A 14,757-nucleotide genomic window follows, 5' to 3' on the forward strand; every position below is an offset into this window, starting at 1 on the left:
TCCCCCCTTTGGGCGGCCAAAATTCCACTTATTCTGGAATTTTTGCAAGATGGCTTAAATAAGTGTTTGGCCTTTAACTCCTTGAAGGTGCTGGTAGCCACCCTCTCCTGTTTTCAGGGGTGAGGTGAATGGGGCCTCCCTGTCAGCTCATCCTGATGTGGCCCATTTTCTGAAGGGAGTGAAGCACCTCTGACCTCCCTTATGGTTACTGGTTCTCTAATGGCATCTTAATCTAGTACTGGATTTTTTTGGCAGGCCCTTCCTTTTGACCGTTGCGCAGTCTTTCCTTGTGGCTATTGACTTTGAAAATGGTATTCCTGGTGGCTATGTGCTTGACACGTCTCATCTCTGAACTGCAGGCATTATCTTGCCAGGAAGAGTTTCTCTGGATGACTCCAGGGGGTGGTACAGCTACATACTGTTCCATCCTTCTTGCCCAAGGAGTTTCATTTGAATCAGTCCATTTCGTTGCCTTCCCTAGTTAAACTCTAGGACGCGGAAGAATATAGTCTCCTCCGTCATTTTAGATGTGAAGAGACTTTTAGTGCGGTATCTGGGTAAGCTGGTCCAAAAGACTGCCGCCTGTTTGTCCTTTTATGATGGAAAGAAGCAGAGCGAACCAACTTCATGGGCTACCATTGCTCGTGGGATTAAGGAGGTGGTCACGGGAGCCTATGTGGAGGCAGGAAAGCAGTTACCTTCTCAGATTAAAGCTCATTCCACCAGGGCTCAGGCAGTCTTGTGGACGGAAGTTAGTCTATTGTCTACCGTTGATATCTTCCGAGCTGTGACGTGGTCCTCCGTGCACAACTTCTCCAGGTTTTATCGTCTGGACAATACAAGTCCAAGAGAATGCAAGGGCAGTGTCAAGCAGACAAAAGCTATTATTGGGATGTACAAAAGCTACTCCAATCGGGAGTAGCTTTTGTACATCCCCATAAGTTATGCTCCTCTGCCAGCAGTTGGCGACAGAGTAAGGTTACAAAGCTGATGTCACCCTACATGTACCCCTGCAGTGACCTCGGCCCTCCAGTATTCTCTTCAAAAGCCACTGTGGTCATACTAGTGAAAAAACTTGATTAAAATAGGATTAAAAATATGATTAAAAACAGATAACTGTAAACACTGAACTCCAGGACTGATCTAGGGACTCAATGAACACTTACCCTTAATCTCTGGGATTCGAGACTCACGGGCAAATCCTTGGCACGGTTCTTGGGCAGTCTAGGGCGGGATGCTGAGTCCATCTGTCTACACCAGTGGTCCCCAAACCTGTCCTGGAGGGCCACCAGCCAGTCGGGTTTTTGGGATATCCTCAATGAATATACATATGAGAGAATTTGCATGCACTGCCTCCATAACATGCAAATTTTCTCTCATGCATATTCATTATGGATATCCCAAAAACCAGACTGGCTGGTGGCCCTCCAGGACAGGTTTGGGGACCACTGGTCTACACTAAGGAAAATGAAATCAGGTAAGTAATTTCTCCATTTTAAACCTAGTTACACTAACTGCCATAACCACATCCTCTGGCAATGAATACCAGAGCTTAACTATGTGCCGACTGAACATTTTTTTTCGACTTCTTTGAATTTTTTCCACCTTATTAATGTCCTTTTATAAATCTGATCTCCAGAACTGTACACAGTACTCAAGGTGGGGGTCCTATGAGATCTCTGAACAATGGTAATATTAATTCCTCCTTTAAAGCTTACTGTAGAATACAAGATGTATTTTCGCTATCTGGTGATGGCATTTGAATGTTTGGCTATATAGAGAGGTTAAGGAAGGAAGATCAACTTGGTTGTGTGAGGCTTTATATAATATTGCTAGAGTAGCTCGCTCATAACATATGGGAATTGGTACTGCTGCATGAGATATAGTTTGTTGCTGAAGCAGAGCATGCGTTTTAGAAGCAGATGAGAAATCTCCCATCATTCTTCATGATAGCCTGTGGCTCGCCTGTCTACCCTGCTTAGTGCATTAAGGGAAAACTGGACTGTCGAATGAAGACTTGCTGAATCAAAAATAGGGTTTTGCACAAAGCATCCCTGTTGTGAAAAGAGCCAGAGACCAAAAGGGCAGGAATGCAGCAGGAATGACATTGAGCAGAATGGATAAGGCTATAAGGCCCATCCAGTCTGCTGTTTTATATTCTATGCTGTTTTGGAAGAGATGGATACTCTTCACTGAAATATAGTAATGTTGAATTGTGCTTGAGAACCTGCTCTAAAACATTTGTCGTTGCTAAGACATTGTTTTGTTTAACTTTTGCTAGACAGTTTCTATATCATTTTATTTAACATTGTATTCTTGTCTGAATTTTATCTGTTTATTTGATTTTACTATATGCTGTGTTTTTATGGCTTACGTAATTTGTGATGTATTAAGATTGATTTATCTGTTTTAGTATTATATGAATTGTATGTAATCTTGTACGTTGCCTAGAGTTTGTCACCAGGTGACAAAAATAATGTAGATTACTGCAGTGGAAAAACCTGGCTCGGTTATTCCTGTCCATGCTACCAAGAAATGCAACCCAACTGACAGCCGTAGAGTGTGACCATTAATAAGAGATATTTCTTCCTTAGGACATTTTGTTGTCTTCCTCGTGTACTCTGCCATTTTTGGCAGAGGAACATGCAAAATTAGTCACACGATGCCTTACCACTCCGAGGGTCCTGCCGTACACTACCCAAGCCCACCTGCACCCTTGCCCCTACATTGGCAATTACCCAGCCATCAACTGGGTTGCCACTGGGACCTGGCAAGTACATGGCTTGCAAGCTGTCCCCTGATGGTTTCTAGAGATGCTTAGAGACCCTACACAGCCCAAGGGTCCGTACAGTTCTTAGAAATGTATATATATACAGACTGCTTACAAAAAATGTAGGGATCAATCTCACAGGCTAGAGCTAACAAACTGCGAAGTTATTAACAAATAGCAAGAACAGTGAAGAGAATTTAATTTGTATACAGCAATAGGTAAAACAAATGTTCAAACAGTTAATGCTAACTAGATAAGTACACTGTATTTAACCAGTGCCTGGGATGGTTTTGATGAGACATTTTTCGCAAGGATACGCATGCCTTGGTATAGATCTGTTCCTCCGTTCTCCCAGCCAAGATTGAGATTTTCTGGCAAATTCTGAGCTAGGTTACTCTGCAGCTGCTATTATATAACCGATGAAAGCTCAAGGCATGAGCTTCCTGATCAATAGCAAGACGAGGCTGCAATATTGTACAATCTTGTGAAAACTCGGAAAATATGCATTCCAAGCCTAACTTCAGGGCACAAGGCAGGTTAACCTGTTCGGTCCTAACTGCCAGAAATTGTACAGCACAGCAGAAGTTGAACTGACATGCAGATAACCTACAGGCTGCAAGGAGAAGGTCTGTGCAAAATAAAATCTCATCAGGCACCAAGATCCCCATTTTGCCACACTTACTCTTAGTTCATATCCAGCACACCTCCCTTATGTCTGATTACAAAGTTTTGTAATCTAAATAACCATCAATACTAGCATGGCTGTTGCCCAAGCATCTGGCTTCCTGCCAGAGAGACCCAGCTGCTGGTCAGTTCTAACCCTGGACCTAATCTAAATAGGTACCAATATAAATATATAGCCTGGCATTTCATCCATGTTTGAAGAATGGTCGTGAAGCCCCAAATGTTTGTCATCTTTGCAGTAGAAGTGACATAGAGACTCAAATTTCAAGTTGAAAAGGTTTTTTTTGGTTTGTTTTTTTACAGCCATAAAGCTCTTAGAGGAGCTGCAGTTTTCTGAACTTTGTAACCATTTCCTTCTGCTTTACCAACAGAGTCTGAGGAACAGTCCGTCATGGAAATCCTAATCCAAAGTTTTCCTCCCCTGTCGTCCTGTGAACTGTTGGATGCAAATGATGACCAAACAGTGCCCCGGCTCATCGATGTGCTGGAGAAGCGCCAGCGCATCCGCCAGATGCTGGCTGACGAGTTCAAGAAGAACAGTAACATTCCATGCATATATTAATTTTGGGGTGCGGGGTGGTTGAAAGCTGCTGATTGGGTAGGACCAGTGTGTGTTAGTCTACGGTGGGGCTGGAAACTTCCTGGTGATCATAGATAGGAAAAATTGCAATTTGGGGGTCACATAATCAGAATTAGGGCCTCTGAGAATTTAGTCAATGGCAAGTTACTAGCTGAGTGCAGAGAACCGAATTCAGTTTGTGTGCATGCTCCAGAGACTTTCTGCTAATTGTTGATATTCAGGAAGACCGTTTGAAAAAGGTCTGGTTATATAAAACATACATTTTGATTGTAAGCAGAGCTAAATAAATGTAAAAGGGTATTGAGGAAATTGCTTTAGTTGGTGCTCTAACCTGTGTTAACTTTCTGCTTGTAGTACAAGCTTTCAAAGCTATGCTGCAAGAGCTTGATGAAGCATCTTCTGCCAAAGCCAGCTACTCTCAGAGCAAACTGAATGAGAAGGAGCGACTCATCACTTCTCAGAAGTCTGAGATGGATCGACTGGAAAAGAAAGTCAAAACCTTGGAGTATAAGGTTTGTTCTCTTCTTACTGCACCATCATTTTTCTCCCTGGGTAGGAGGATTAAATTCAGCCCAAACGGTGGGTGATGTCATCGAACAGAACGTGCTCTGAGCTCAAAGCCCTACACGTCCTGAGTATGCACTGGCACTTCACTTGGCTATTGCCACAGGTCTCTTCACTTCTATCTTTCACTTCACTACTAGCTGGTTTTTTTTGTGTTTATTTTATTTTCTTACTTTGTTTCTTTCTTTGATTCTTTCTATTTTTTTGACCCTTGCAAGTCTCCAAAATAACTTTAGAGCTGTATTTCCTTTTTGTTGTCATACTGGGCAAAACACCCTTGAAACTGTACTCAAAATAAAATCACATAATGTCCAGCCTGATCACCATGAGATGGCCCCTTGCATGATGGGAGTTATCCTTCCTCATGCTGCAGAGTTATCGCCTTGCGCATGCTTTTTGAGGGCTCAAGCTGAAATAACATTTACCTTCTCCCGCAGAAGGGATAAGGAGATGTTAAAACCATGAGAACATAAATGCCATACTGGACCACAGGTCCAGCGTCCTGTCTGACAGAAGCCAGTCAGGTGACAAGGGCCTGGCAGGATCCCAAAGAATAGATCCAATCCTCCCAGCTCATAAGCGCAGGGATAGGCAGTGGCGCTCCCAAGTCTTCATGGTTAATGGTTTATGAACTTGTATAAACGCCTCTTATCTGTAGACAGCAGGACAAATCAGAGTTGAAGCTTAGCTACTGAAATGATTGAGGAGACTTGGGCAGTGACTGCTGAGCAGGAATACCTGCACGTGCTCAGACTTCTAGCGCTTTCTGCATTGATGCCATCAGATGTCGCCCACTTGTATAGCTGATTTCTTCTGCAGTCTGTGGAGAACATCTATTACAAGTCATACCATTTTTTTAAAGGAATCCCTGAGCAGGTCACAATCATAGCAACAAAATTTAACATCAGTTCATAGCAACAGCCGTGTCGGGGGACTCATTGATTAAGTTTTACTGTTAACACAGTGGCGTTGCCATTTACATTAAAGAATTAAACAGAATATTGAAGTACAAGGGCACACTTTGAACTGCATCTTTCTTGCTATGACGTGCAGAAATAGAAGCAACTGTCACCAGCTTTTTTTTTTTTCTATTCAGAGTAATGCTTCATGTCTGATTAAACGTTTACTTTTCAGATTGAGATCTTGGAGAAAACCGCTACCATTTATGAGGTAGACAAGCGTTCTTTACAGCAAGAACTGGAAAGCAGTCAGCAGAAACTCCAGCGGCAGCTCTCGGACAAGAGAAGGCTAGAGACGAGACTGCAAGGCATGATGACAGAGGCTTCCATGAAATGGGAGAAGGAATGTGTGAGTAGCCTAGAACACGAAGCTAGCCGTCTAAATCCTGGCCTGCACAGCCCCCTCGCAGAATACCAGGGAGCAACAGCATTCAGAACAATAAATCCCCCCCCCCCCCCCCCATCTGTTCTGATTCACTGTCTAAATTGTGAGGACATCGTTGGCCCATACCTGGGATTAGTCTGTTGTGCTACTGGGAAACTGAAATTATTGAATACTTGGCCACTAGCATAAGATAAAGTAAGAAAACGGGGGAGGGAGATCCGAACTCCCCTCCGGCCTGCGCTGCCCCAAGACACGGGAGACGCTGCCTGTGCCACCCACAGAGCTCCTCCCCCCCCCCCCCCGGGGACAACACTTTTAGCTTTTTCCAGATATTGAAAGTGAGAACACATTTGAGTGAAACTGGGCCCTGGCACTAAAAATAACTTTGTGCTCAGCTCTCGGATACTTGATAGCTCCCACTTGTTGATCAGATTGCCTAGTTCCCTGTATGTACCCAGATTAGTCCAGACTCCTGGGTTTTGCCTCCCCTCCAGTAGACGGAGACAAAGTTTCACAGACACTGCCACTTAAGACGAGGTGCCTCCTGTAGTCCCTCAGTATTTCTCTGACTCCAGGAGATGATGGAGCTGCAAAGCCTGCAGTCTAACAACAAAATAAATGTCAGAGAGGGCACATAGGCTTCTGTCTACACCTCCCAGAAGGTTGTTAGACCCTGGGGGGGTCATCCCTTCTGATGTGTGAGGCTTAGGAGCAGGGGGGTCGAAGACCCTGTGTTGCTCAGATTCCTGGCCTGACAGGGCTGATACCTGGAGGTCCCGGATCACTCACCCTGTGAGAGCGCCTGCTGCTTTTTTTAAGGAAAGTACTCCTTTCTCCTTTTGTGTAACGATTATTAAAGTTTAAAAAAAAAAAAAAAGCATCTACCGTGCAGTTTGTTTCTTTCCTTTGGGGGCAGTGTGTTTTCGCCTTTCTTCAGTCCCGTCGTCTGGCAGCCAACGTCGGAACTTTTATTTTCTTCTCTCCATTGCCTCATTCGGCCTCTCTCCCATGCGGCGCTCGAAAGGGGGGGCGGTCCCGGTCTCGCTTGTGGATGCTAGGTGGGGTGTCCTGTTCTTCCTGCGGGGATGCGCGGTCGTGTCTTTCTTCCACATCTCTCTCCTACGCGAGGGTGTTGGAGTATTTTTGATTCCTGGTGTTCCAGCCAGAAGGTGGACCCCAGAAGAGCATCTATGCGCCACATTTTGGCTGCCTTTCAAAATGGTTTGGCAAAAAGGACTGTCCTTTAATTCGCTTAAGGTTCAGGTGACGGCGCTAGGTTGTGTCCGAGGCAAGGTTCGTGGCTCCTTGCTTTTGGCACGTGTGGACATTGTCCGTTTTTCTTCGATGTGTGAAGCACCTGTGCCCTGCCATTCGACAGCTATGCCTATCTTGGAACCTTAATGTGGTCTTGCGGAGCCTCTGTGTGCGCCCCCCTTTGAGCCTCTGCGGTGTGAGATTATAAACCAGAGTTTTCTGCAATCCTACATGCACAAACCATGGCACTCCGGACAAAAAGCTCAAGGCTCAGGGCCTCTGCCCAGCATGCCACATCAGAGCTGCGCAGCATGAAGACGCCACGGCCCTATGTCTACAGTGCGAGGAGGCTCTGGGTGACCCAGGCCAACGTCCTCTCCAGACGGCACTGGGATCCGGATCCACCGACAGTACACCGGATTTGGCTACGCAAGGCGGAAGCCTCCCTCAAACGGGGCTCCCCGGGGACGCGGCGCCTCTCAATTTAGACCCAGCATCTTTCTCCTGGGTAGAATTCTTCAAAGGCTTACATACCTTTGTCCACATGCAACCAGCCCCCCTTATGACAGAGCCACAGTCTCCCCCAGAGGACCCGAACATCCTGGGACCCTCTAAACCCAGAGAAGTGCCCCTCCCGCCTCAAAGCCCCAACTTTGGGGACATGGACACCTCGGACGAGGATCAAGACTCCCTGGAGGAAGGGGAAATCCCTCCAGGAACGAAACCTTACTGAACCATGAGGAGTTTCTTCGCTAAAGACGAACTATCAGACCTCGTGGTTCACAACCTGAAAATGCTCGCTATCCCAGGCACGAGTGCCACAGGGGAACCGAAGATGAACCCCCTCTTCGATGGACTCGGTCAGGCCTCCCGCCATTTCCCTTTGCTACAGGCCATTCAACAGCTGATTGACCTGGAATGGGAGGCTCCGGAGGCCACGTTCAAGGGGGGATGGACCCTGGCAGCCCTATACCCCTTGGACCCCGCTGCCAAAGACCTCCTGGCATTCCCCAAAATGGATGCCGCGGTCTCAAAGCACACTCCCATCCCAGTCGACGGAGGAGCGGCACTCAAGGGTGCCCAGGACAGACGTCTCGAATCCATCCTTAAACAGTCATTTGACGTCTCAGCTATGTCACTACAGATCACGGCCTGCTATGCCGTGGTGACACGCACCTGCTTATCAAAGACCAGGAACGCCACCACACCTGTCGAAGCACTAGAACCAGCAGTATTATTCCTCACAGATGCGACCTCCAACCTGGTGCGCACCGGAGCCAGAGGTGTTTCGTCCGTCGTGGCAGCCAGAAGACAACTGTGGCTCAGAAGCTGGTCAGCCAACATGACATCCAAGACTAGACTCATGAGAATGCCCTTTAAGGGAAACCTCCTGTTTGGAAGCGAACTGGAGAAGTTAGCCGACAAATGGGGCCAATCCTCAGTACCGCAGCTACCGGAGGACAAGAACAAGAGAAGCCAGCGCCTCTCCCCCCCGAACATCTAAGGGCAGGGGATCACAGCACTTCAAACCTTACAGACGTACATATCAAGCATCTCTGCCTGCAGGTAGGGGCCAGTCCTTTCGGAACAAATACAACAAAAGGGGAGCCGGTGCTGGTCCAGGCCCCAGCCGCACCCCGCAATGAAGATCAGCCGACCCATCCACAGGAAGAAGCCATAAGGGGCAGGCTTTGCCCTATTCTACCAAAGATGGGTCGAGATAACTTTGGACAAGTGGGTCCTAACCATCATTCGAGAGGGATATTATCTGGACTTCCACAACATCCCTCCGGACAAGTTTGTGAAATCTCCCTGCCACGACCCTTTCAAGAGTACGGCAGTGGAATCTACACTGACCAAATTGCTCGACTTAAAGGCCATAATGCCGGTGCCCATGCAACAAGAAAATACGGGGCACTATTCCATCTATTTTATCATTCCCAAGAAAGAGAGTACGTTCTGGCCCATCCTGGACCTAAAGTCCATCAACCGCCACCTGAGGGTACCTCGCTTCCGCATGGAAACCCTACGCTTGGTCATAAAGGCGATACAGCCGGGAGAATTTTTCACATCCCTGGATCTGTCAGAAGCCTACCTGCACATCCCAGTCCATCACAAGCATCAGCGTTTTTTTACGCTTCGCGATCCTGGACCACCACTACCAATTCCGGGCACTACCCTTCGGGTTAGCAACAGCACCCTGAATGTTAACCAAAATCATGGTTGTAGTGGCGGCGACACTGAGGAAAGAAGAAATCCTCGTACACCCATATCTGGACGATTGGTTGATCAGGGCAAAATCCCCAGAGGAAAGTTATCAGGCAACCACCAGAGTCGAAACTCTACTAGAGAACCTCGGGTGGGTGGTCAACACAAACAAGAGCTGTCTGCAGCCCTCCCAATCTATGGAATACCTGGGAGTCCGGTTTGAGACAAGACAAGGTCATTCTGACTCCTACAGCGAGAACAAAACTGATGAACCAATTGCAAAACCTGTTGAGTAGTCTTCATCCCAAGGTGTGGGACTACCTCCAAGTCCTCTGTCTTATGGAATCCACACTGGAAGTGGTCCCATGGGCAAGAGCTCACATGCGATCCCCTACAGCCACGATGGAATCTGATGTCCCAGAATTACTCCGTTCGCCTCCAGCTCCCGGAGGAAGTTTGAACCCAGCTACAATGGTGGCTACAAGACCATCTGAGCAAGGGAGTAAGGCTATCCCCGCCAACCTGGATCCTGCTAACTACGGATGCGAGCCTACGAGGGTGGGGAGCCCAATGCCAGGAACTGACCGCCTAGGGGCAATGAGACGAGTCGGGATGGAACATCAACCGACTGGAAGCACGGGCAGTCAGGCTAGCCTACCTACGGTTCAGTCACAGACTCCGGGGCGAATCGCTCAGTCATGTCAGACAACTCTACAGCAGTGGCCTACATCAACCATCAGGGAGGAACCAGAAGCCAACAGGTGTCCCTGGAAATAGACCCCCTAATGGCGTGGACGGAATCAAACCTACAAGAGATCTCAGTTGTCCACTTTGCGGGAAAAGACAACGTCACTGCGGGTTATCTCAGCAGAGAGTCTAGACACAGGGGAATGGAGGCTGTCGAACACAGCCTTCCAGTTGATAGTAAACCGCTGGGGAACACCAACCATGGACCTCCTGGCAAGCCGGTCAAACGCCCAAGTTCCCAACTTCAGTCACAGATGGGAACCACAATCCCAAGGGATTGATGCTCTCGTCCAGACCTGGCCACAGGAAATTCTGCTATACGCCTTTCCACCGTGGCCGCTACTGGGCGGAATCATCCGCAAGAAAGAACACCACAGGGGATCAGTACTTCTAGTGGCCCCAGACTGGCCAAGAAGACTGTGGTACGTAGACATGCGAAGACTGCTGACAGGGAGCCCTCTACCTCCTCACAGGAATCTGACCCAACTCTATTCTCTCTTACGGTCTGGCCATTGAGAGGACACGCCTGAGGAAGAGCGGATACTCAGGGGCGGTGATTGACACCCTGTTCCGAGCACGCAAGTTTTCCACATCTCTAACCTACATACGAATATGGAGAATATTTGAAGCCTGGTGTGAAGACCGCGACATCCTCCCGCGGACAGTCAAAATTCCCAAGATTCTGAAATTCCTGCAGAAAGGCTTACAGAAGGGATTGTCTCTCAACTCCATCAAGGTGCAGGTGGCCATGTTGACCTGCTACAGAGCCAAGGTGGGGGGCGGCAGCCTAGCCTTTCACCCAGACGTCTCCCGCTTCCTCAAAGGGGTCAAACAGATCCGTCCACCCCTAAAGTGGCCGGTACCTTTATGGAATCTCAATCTAGTCCTAGACTTCCTAGCAGGAGCCTCCTTCAGACCCACCCGCGGTCTGCCCTCCGACTACTAACATTGAAGACTGCATTTCTAGTGGCAGTGTGTTCAGCTCGTCGCATCTCTGAGCTTCAAGCACTGTCCTGTCGAACCCTTCCTCAGGTTCACACCGGGATCCATACAGCTACGCATGGTCTCCTTCCTCCCAAAAAAGGTTTCTCACTGCCATCAAAACCAAACCATCTCACTGCCATTGCCAGATGAGCATAAGGACTCTGAAGAATCTCCAGCTATATCCACATCAACCAGTTCAAGTTAACCAAAGTTAATCAAGTTGTTCAGTCACACATAGATCCACAATTGCTTTTTGAGGAGAATACTGAGGAGCTGCACTTCCTGCAGGGGTATATGTACTAGGGCTGACGTCAGATTGAAATCTGATCCGTCTCCAACTGCTAGCAGGAGTACACTATACCCATTGGGCCTGAGTCCATCTGTGTACACTAAGGAAAATGAAATTATCAGGTAAGTAATTTCTCCATTTTGTGTTGTGGAGCAGTGCCAAGAAAGGGCAAAAGGTGTCAAAAGCGACTATTGCGAGGTGGTTGAAAGTGGCGATTAATTCCGCATATATTTGTCAGGGTCGCCTGATTCCGGAAGGTATCCGGGCGCATTCTACTCGCTCTTGGGCAGAGTGCCAGTCTCTCCTCATTGCAGACCTTTGCTAGACATTATCGCTTAGATGTCCAGTCCCCAGGAGCTGGAAATTTTGGTGTAAGTGTGCTGCAAGCAGGAATCTCCCAGTCCCACCCTACTTAGGGAAGCTTTGGTACATCCCAGGAGTCTGGGCTGATCTGGGCACGTACAGGGAAAGGAAAATGTGGTTCTTACCTGCTAATTTTCGTTCCTGTAGTACCACAGATCAGAGTCCCGCCCTTGATTATCAAAGGGTATTGGGAGTCTCCGCTCTATCTTTGTTTTTGCTTTATGGTCTATGAAGAAGCACAGGGTTTGTTGATCCCACACAGGTTTTTGGTGTGAGGGCATTTTGTTGTTGCCTGTTTTATGGTTATCCTCTTCCCCCGGCTCATTTAGGGGAGTAGGAAGAGTTACTTGATTCTTCTTTATATTTCTGGCTTGGGTACAGATTAATACTGAGGGACTGCAGGAGGCACCTCGTCTTAAGTGTCAGTAAAACTTTCTCTGATTCCATCTGCTGGAGGGGAGGCAAAACCCAGGAGTCTGGACTGATCTGTGGTACTACAGGAACAAAAATTAGCAGGTAAGAACCAATTTTCCTTTCTTTACCAATTTATGAATACAGTTAAGCTGTAATTGTTATTACTCTGAGGGATAGTAGCGTGTCCTCTGTCTCCTTCCAGAACTTCCCTGTATCAGTTCTGCACAGTGCCCAGCACCCATTGGCCTAAGAGTCTGACTTTTTTCCCCTCCTCCCATGCAAGCAATCACTGACTGATTTATTTTCAGGGCCTTCCTGCTGGCTGAGAAAACCTTTAGTGCTGCTTGAAGGCCAAAACAAGGTGCTCAGTAATACTCCACTCCATTCCTACTGGAGACTAATGGCACGGGGCTACTGAGCGTCTACTCATTTTCCATGGTTGAGCACTGATCCAGAGAGAGCTTTTATATTGGACCTCTATTTTTCATGGGATTCCTTTTCTTCTATTTTCCCTATAACCTTCCTTGCGTTGACCCATGCATCCTGTTCTCTGCAGGAACGTCGTGTGGCAGCAAAGCAGCTAGAGATGCAGAACAAGCTGTGGGTGAAAGATGAAAAGCTAAAGCAGCTGAAAGCCATTGTCACAGAAACCAAGAATGAAAAGCCAGAGCGGCCAGCACGAGAGAGAGACCGTGAGAGGGAGCCGAAGGTCCTCATCCGCTCGGCCTCTCCCTCCCCAGTACCTGTATGTAATATGCTACATCTGTGTGTGAGCAAGGGCTAGTGGGGAAAAGAAGCCAGCATGCCACAGGAAGGAGATGTATGAAGCTCACTTTGATTTGGGAATTGTTCCTCCAATTCACTGTTAGTCTGGTCTTGTTGCTCCTTCATAACCACCTGACCTGTCTGAAGCAGTGCTTTCTTATTCAGGCTGACGCTGGCATGCTTCATTCTGACAAGAGGCACACATGCAGTGCAGAAAACCTGTCCTACTAATCCGTTCTGTAGTGTCGCTTGACACATGCATTGCTGTACAAAAATGACAGTCCCTACTCAGAGCTTATAATCTAATCCAGGGGTCAGGAACCTTTTTGGCTGAGAGAGCCATAAACGCCACATATTTTAAAATGTAATTCCATGAGAGCCATACAATATGTTTAAAACTAAATACAAGTAAATGTGTGCATTTTATGTAAGATCACACTTTTAAAGTACAATAAGTCTCTGAAAATATTACACCAGGCCTTAAGACACCAATACATCTCCTATTAGGAAAACGGACCAAGTCAGGCTGCTATAGAGTCCTACACAGAAACTACACGCCAGCAGAAAACCTCACCTGAATCACGTGCTGTCCCTCACCTAACATAGAATAAAGAGACCAAAACGCATAACAAGAAGCATGCAGACAAAAACTGAATTGGAAACTGCAACAAGCCAGAGTCTCTGTATGCAGTGTAACAAAGGAAAAAAGAAACATCACACATCCTTATAAAACAAATCAAGAAATATAAAATCATCAGCAGTAAAACTGTACTAACAAAAAGAACATATTTCGAAACAGCTGATGAGTGGAATATCCAATAATTAAAAACTCATATAAAACATTTCCAGATACCAACAAAATATTTCAAAATAGCAGACACAAAGATCCAGTAATGAAAAATAATAAGGATACAAAAATTTTTTTGCTCTGCATACCTGGGAACGTTTGATATCCAGGTGTCCTGAGATTGTTCTGAATTAGCAGGAGGTGGGGTGGTTTGCTTGGAACTTTCTCCTCTCTCAGTCACATACCAGCGCTCTCTCTCACACTGGCTCTCAATGACACACCTATACACACATGCTCTCAGTCACTCACATATACAAATGTTTTTTCTCTCTCACTTATATAGGCTCTTAATTACACATTTACACACATGCTGTCTATCTTTTCACGCTTACACACACACAGGCTTTCAATCACATAAATACATGCTGTCTTTTTCTCTCACACACAGACTCTCATTCACATGCTTACAAACATGTCCTCTCTTTCTCTCATTTACACACAGGCTCTCAATCACATACTCACATGCTCCCTCACCTAAATCAGCTCTCAATCACACACAGACACACATGGTCTCTCTCTCTCATTTAAACTCAGGCTCTCAATCACATACTCACATGCTCCATCACCTAAACCAGCTGTCAATCAGACACAGACACACATGATCTCTCTCTTACTTATACACACAGGCTCTTAATCATACATACACATGATCTCTCTCACACACAAAGGATCTCAATCATACACACATACTCTTTCAAACAAACAGGTTTTCAATTACAAACTTACACATACAGGTTCCCAATGGTAAACTTACATTCATGCTCTCTCTCTCACAGGCAGGATCTCAATCACAGACCTACTCTCTTTCACATATACAGGCTCTCAATCATTCACATACATGCAATCTCTCACTCACACACACAGGATCTCAAACACACATGCTTGCTCGCTCATTCACTCTCTCTCTCCCCCTCCCCCCCCCCCCCCCCCCCCCGGGAACTCGA

General features: G+C 46.8%; 1 protein-coding gene across 3 annotated transcripts in view; it reads left to right on the forward strand.

The window, feature by feature from the left end:
• Positions 1-14,757, forward strand: part of KIF23 (kinesin family member 23) — a 101,524-nt gene that overhangs the window by 60,078 nt on the left and 26,689 nt on the right. For all 3 annotated transcript variants that reach the window (XM_029575010.1, XM_029575012.1, XM_029575011.1), the window contains exons 14-17: positions 3,826-3,993; positions 4,389-4,546; positions 5,733-5,906; positions 12,758-12,946. In XM_029575010.1, the coding sequence (XP_029430870.1) occupies positions 3,826-3,993; positions 4,389-4,546; positions 5,733-5,906; positions 12,758-12,946 (689 nt within the window). The remainder of the gene's footprint in view (positions 1-3,825; positions 3,994-4,388; positions 4,547-5,732; positions 5,907-12,757; positions 12,947-14,757) is intronic.

Source organism: Rhinatrema bivittatum, chromosome 13, assembly GCF_901001135.1.
Source record: "Rhinatrema bivittatum chromosome 13, aRhiBiv1.1, whole genome shotgun sequence".
Lineage (NCBI taxonomy): Eukaryota > Metazoa > Chordata > Amphibia > Gymnophiona > Rhinatrematidae > Rhinatrema > Rhinatrema bivittatum.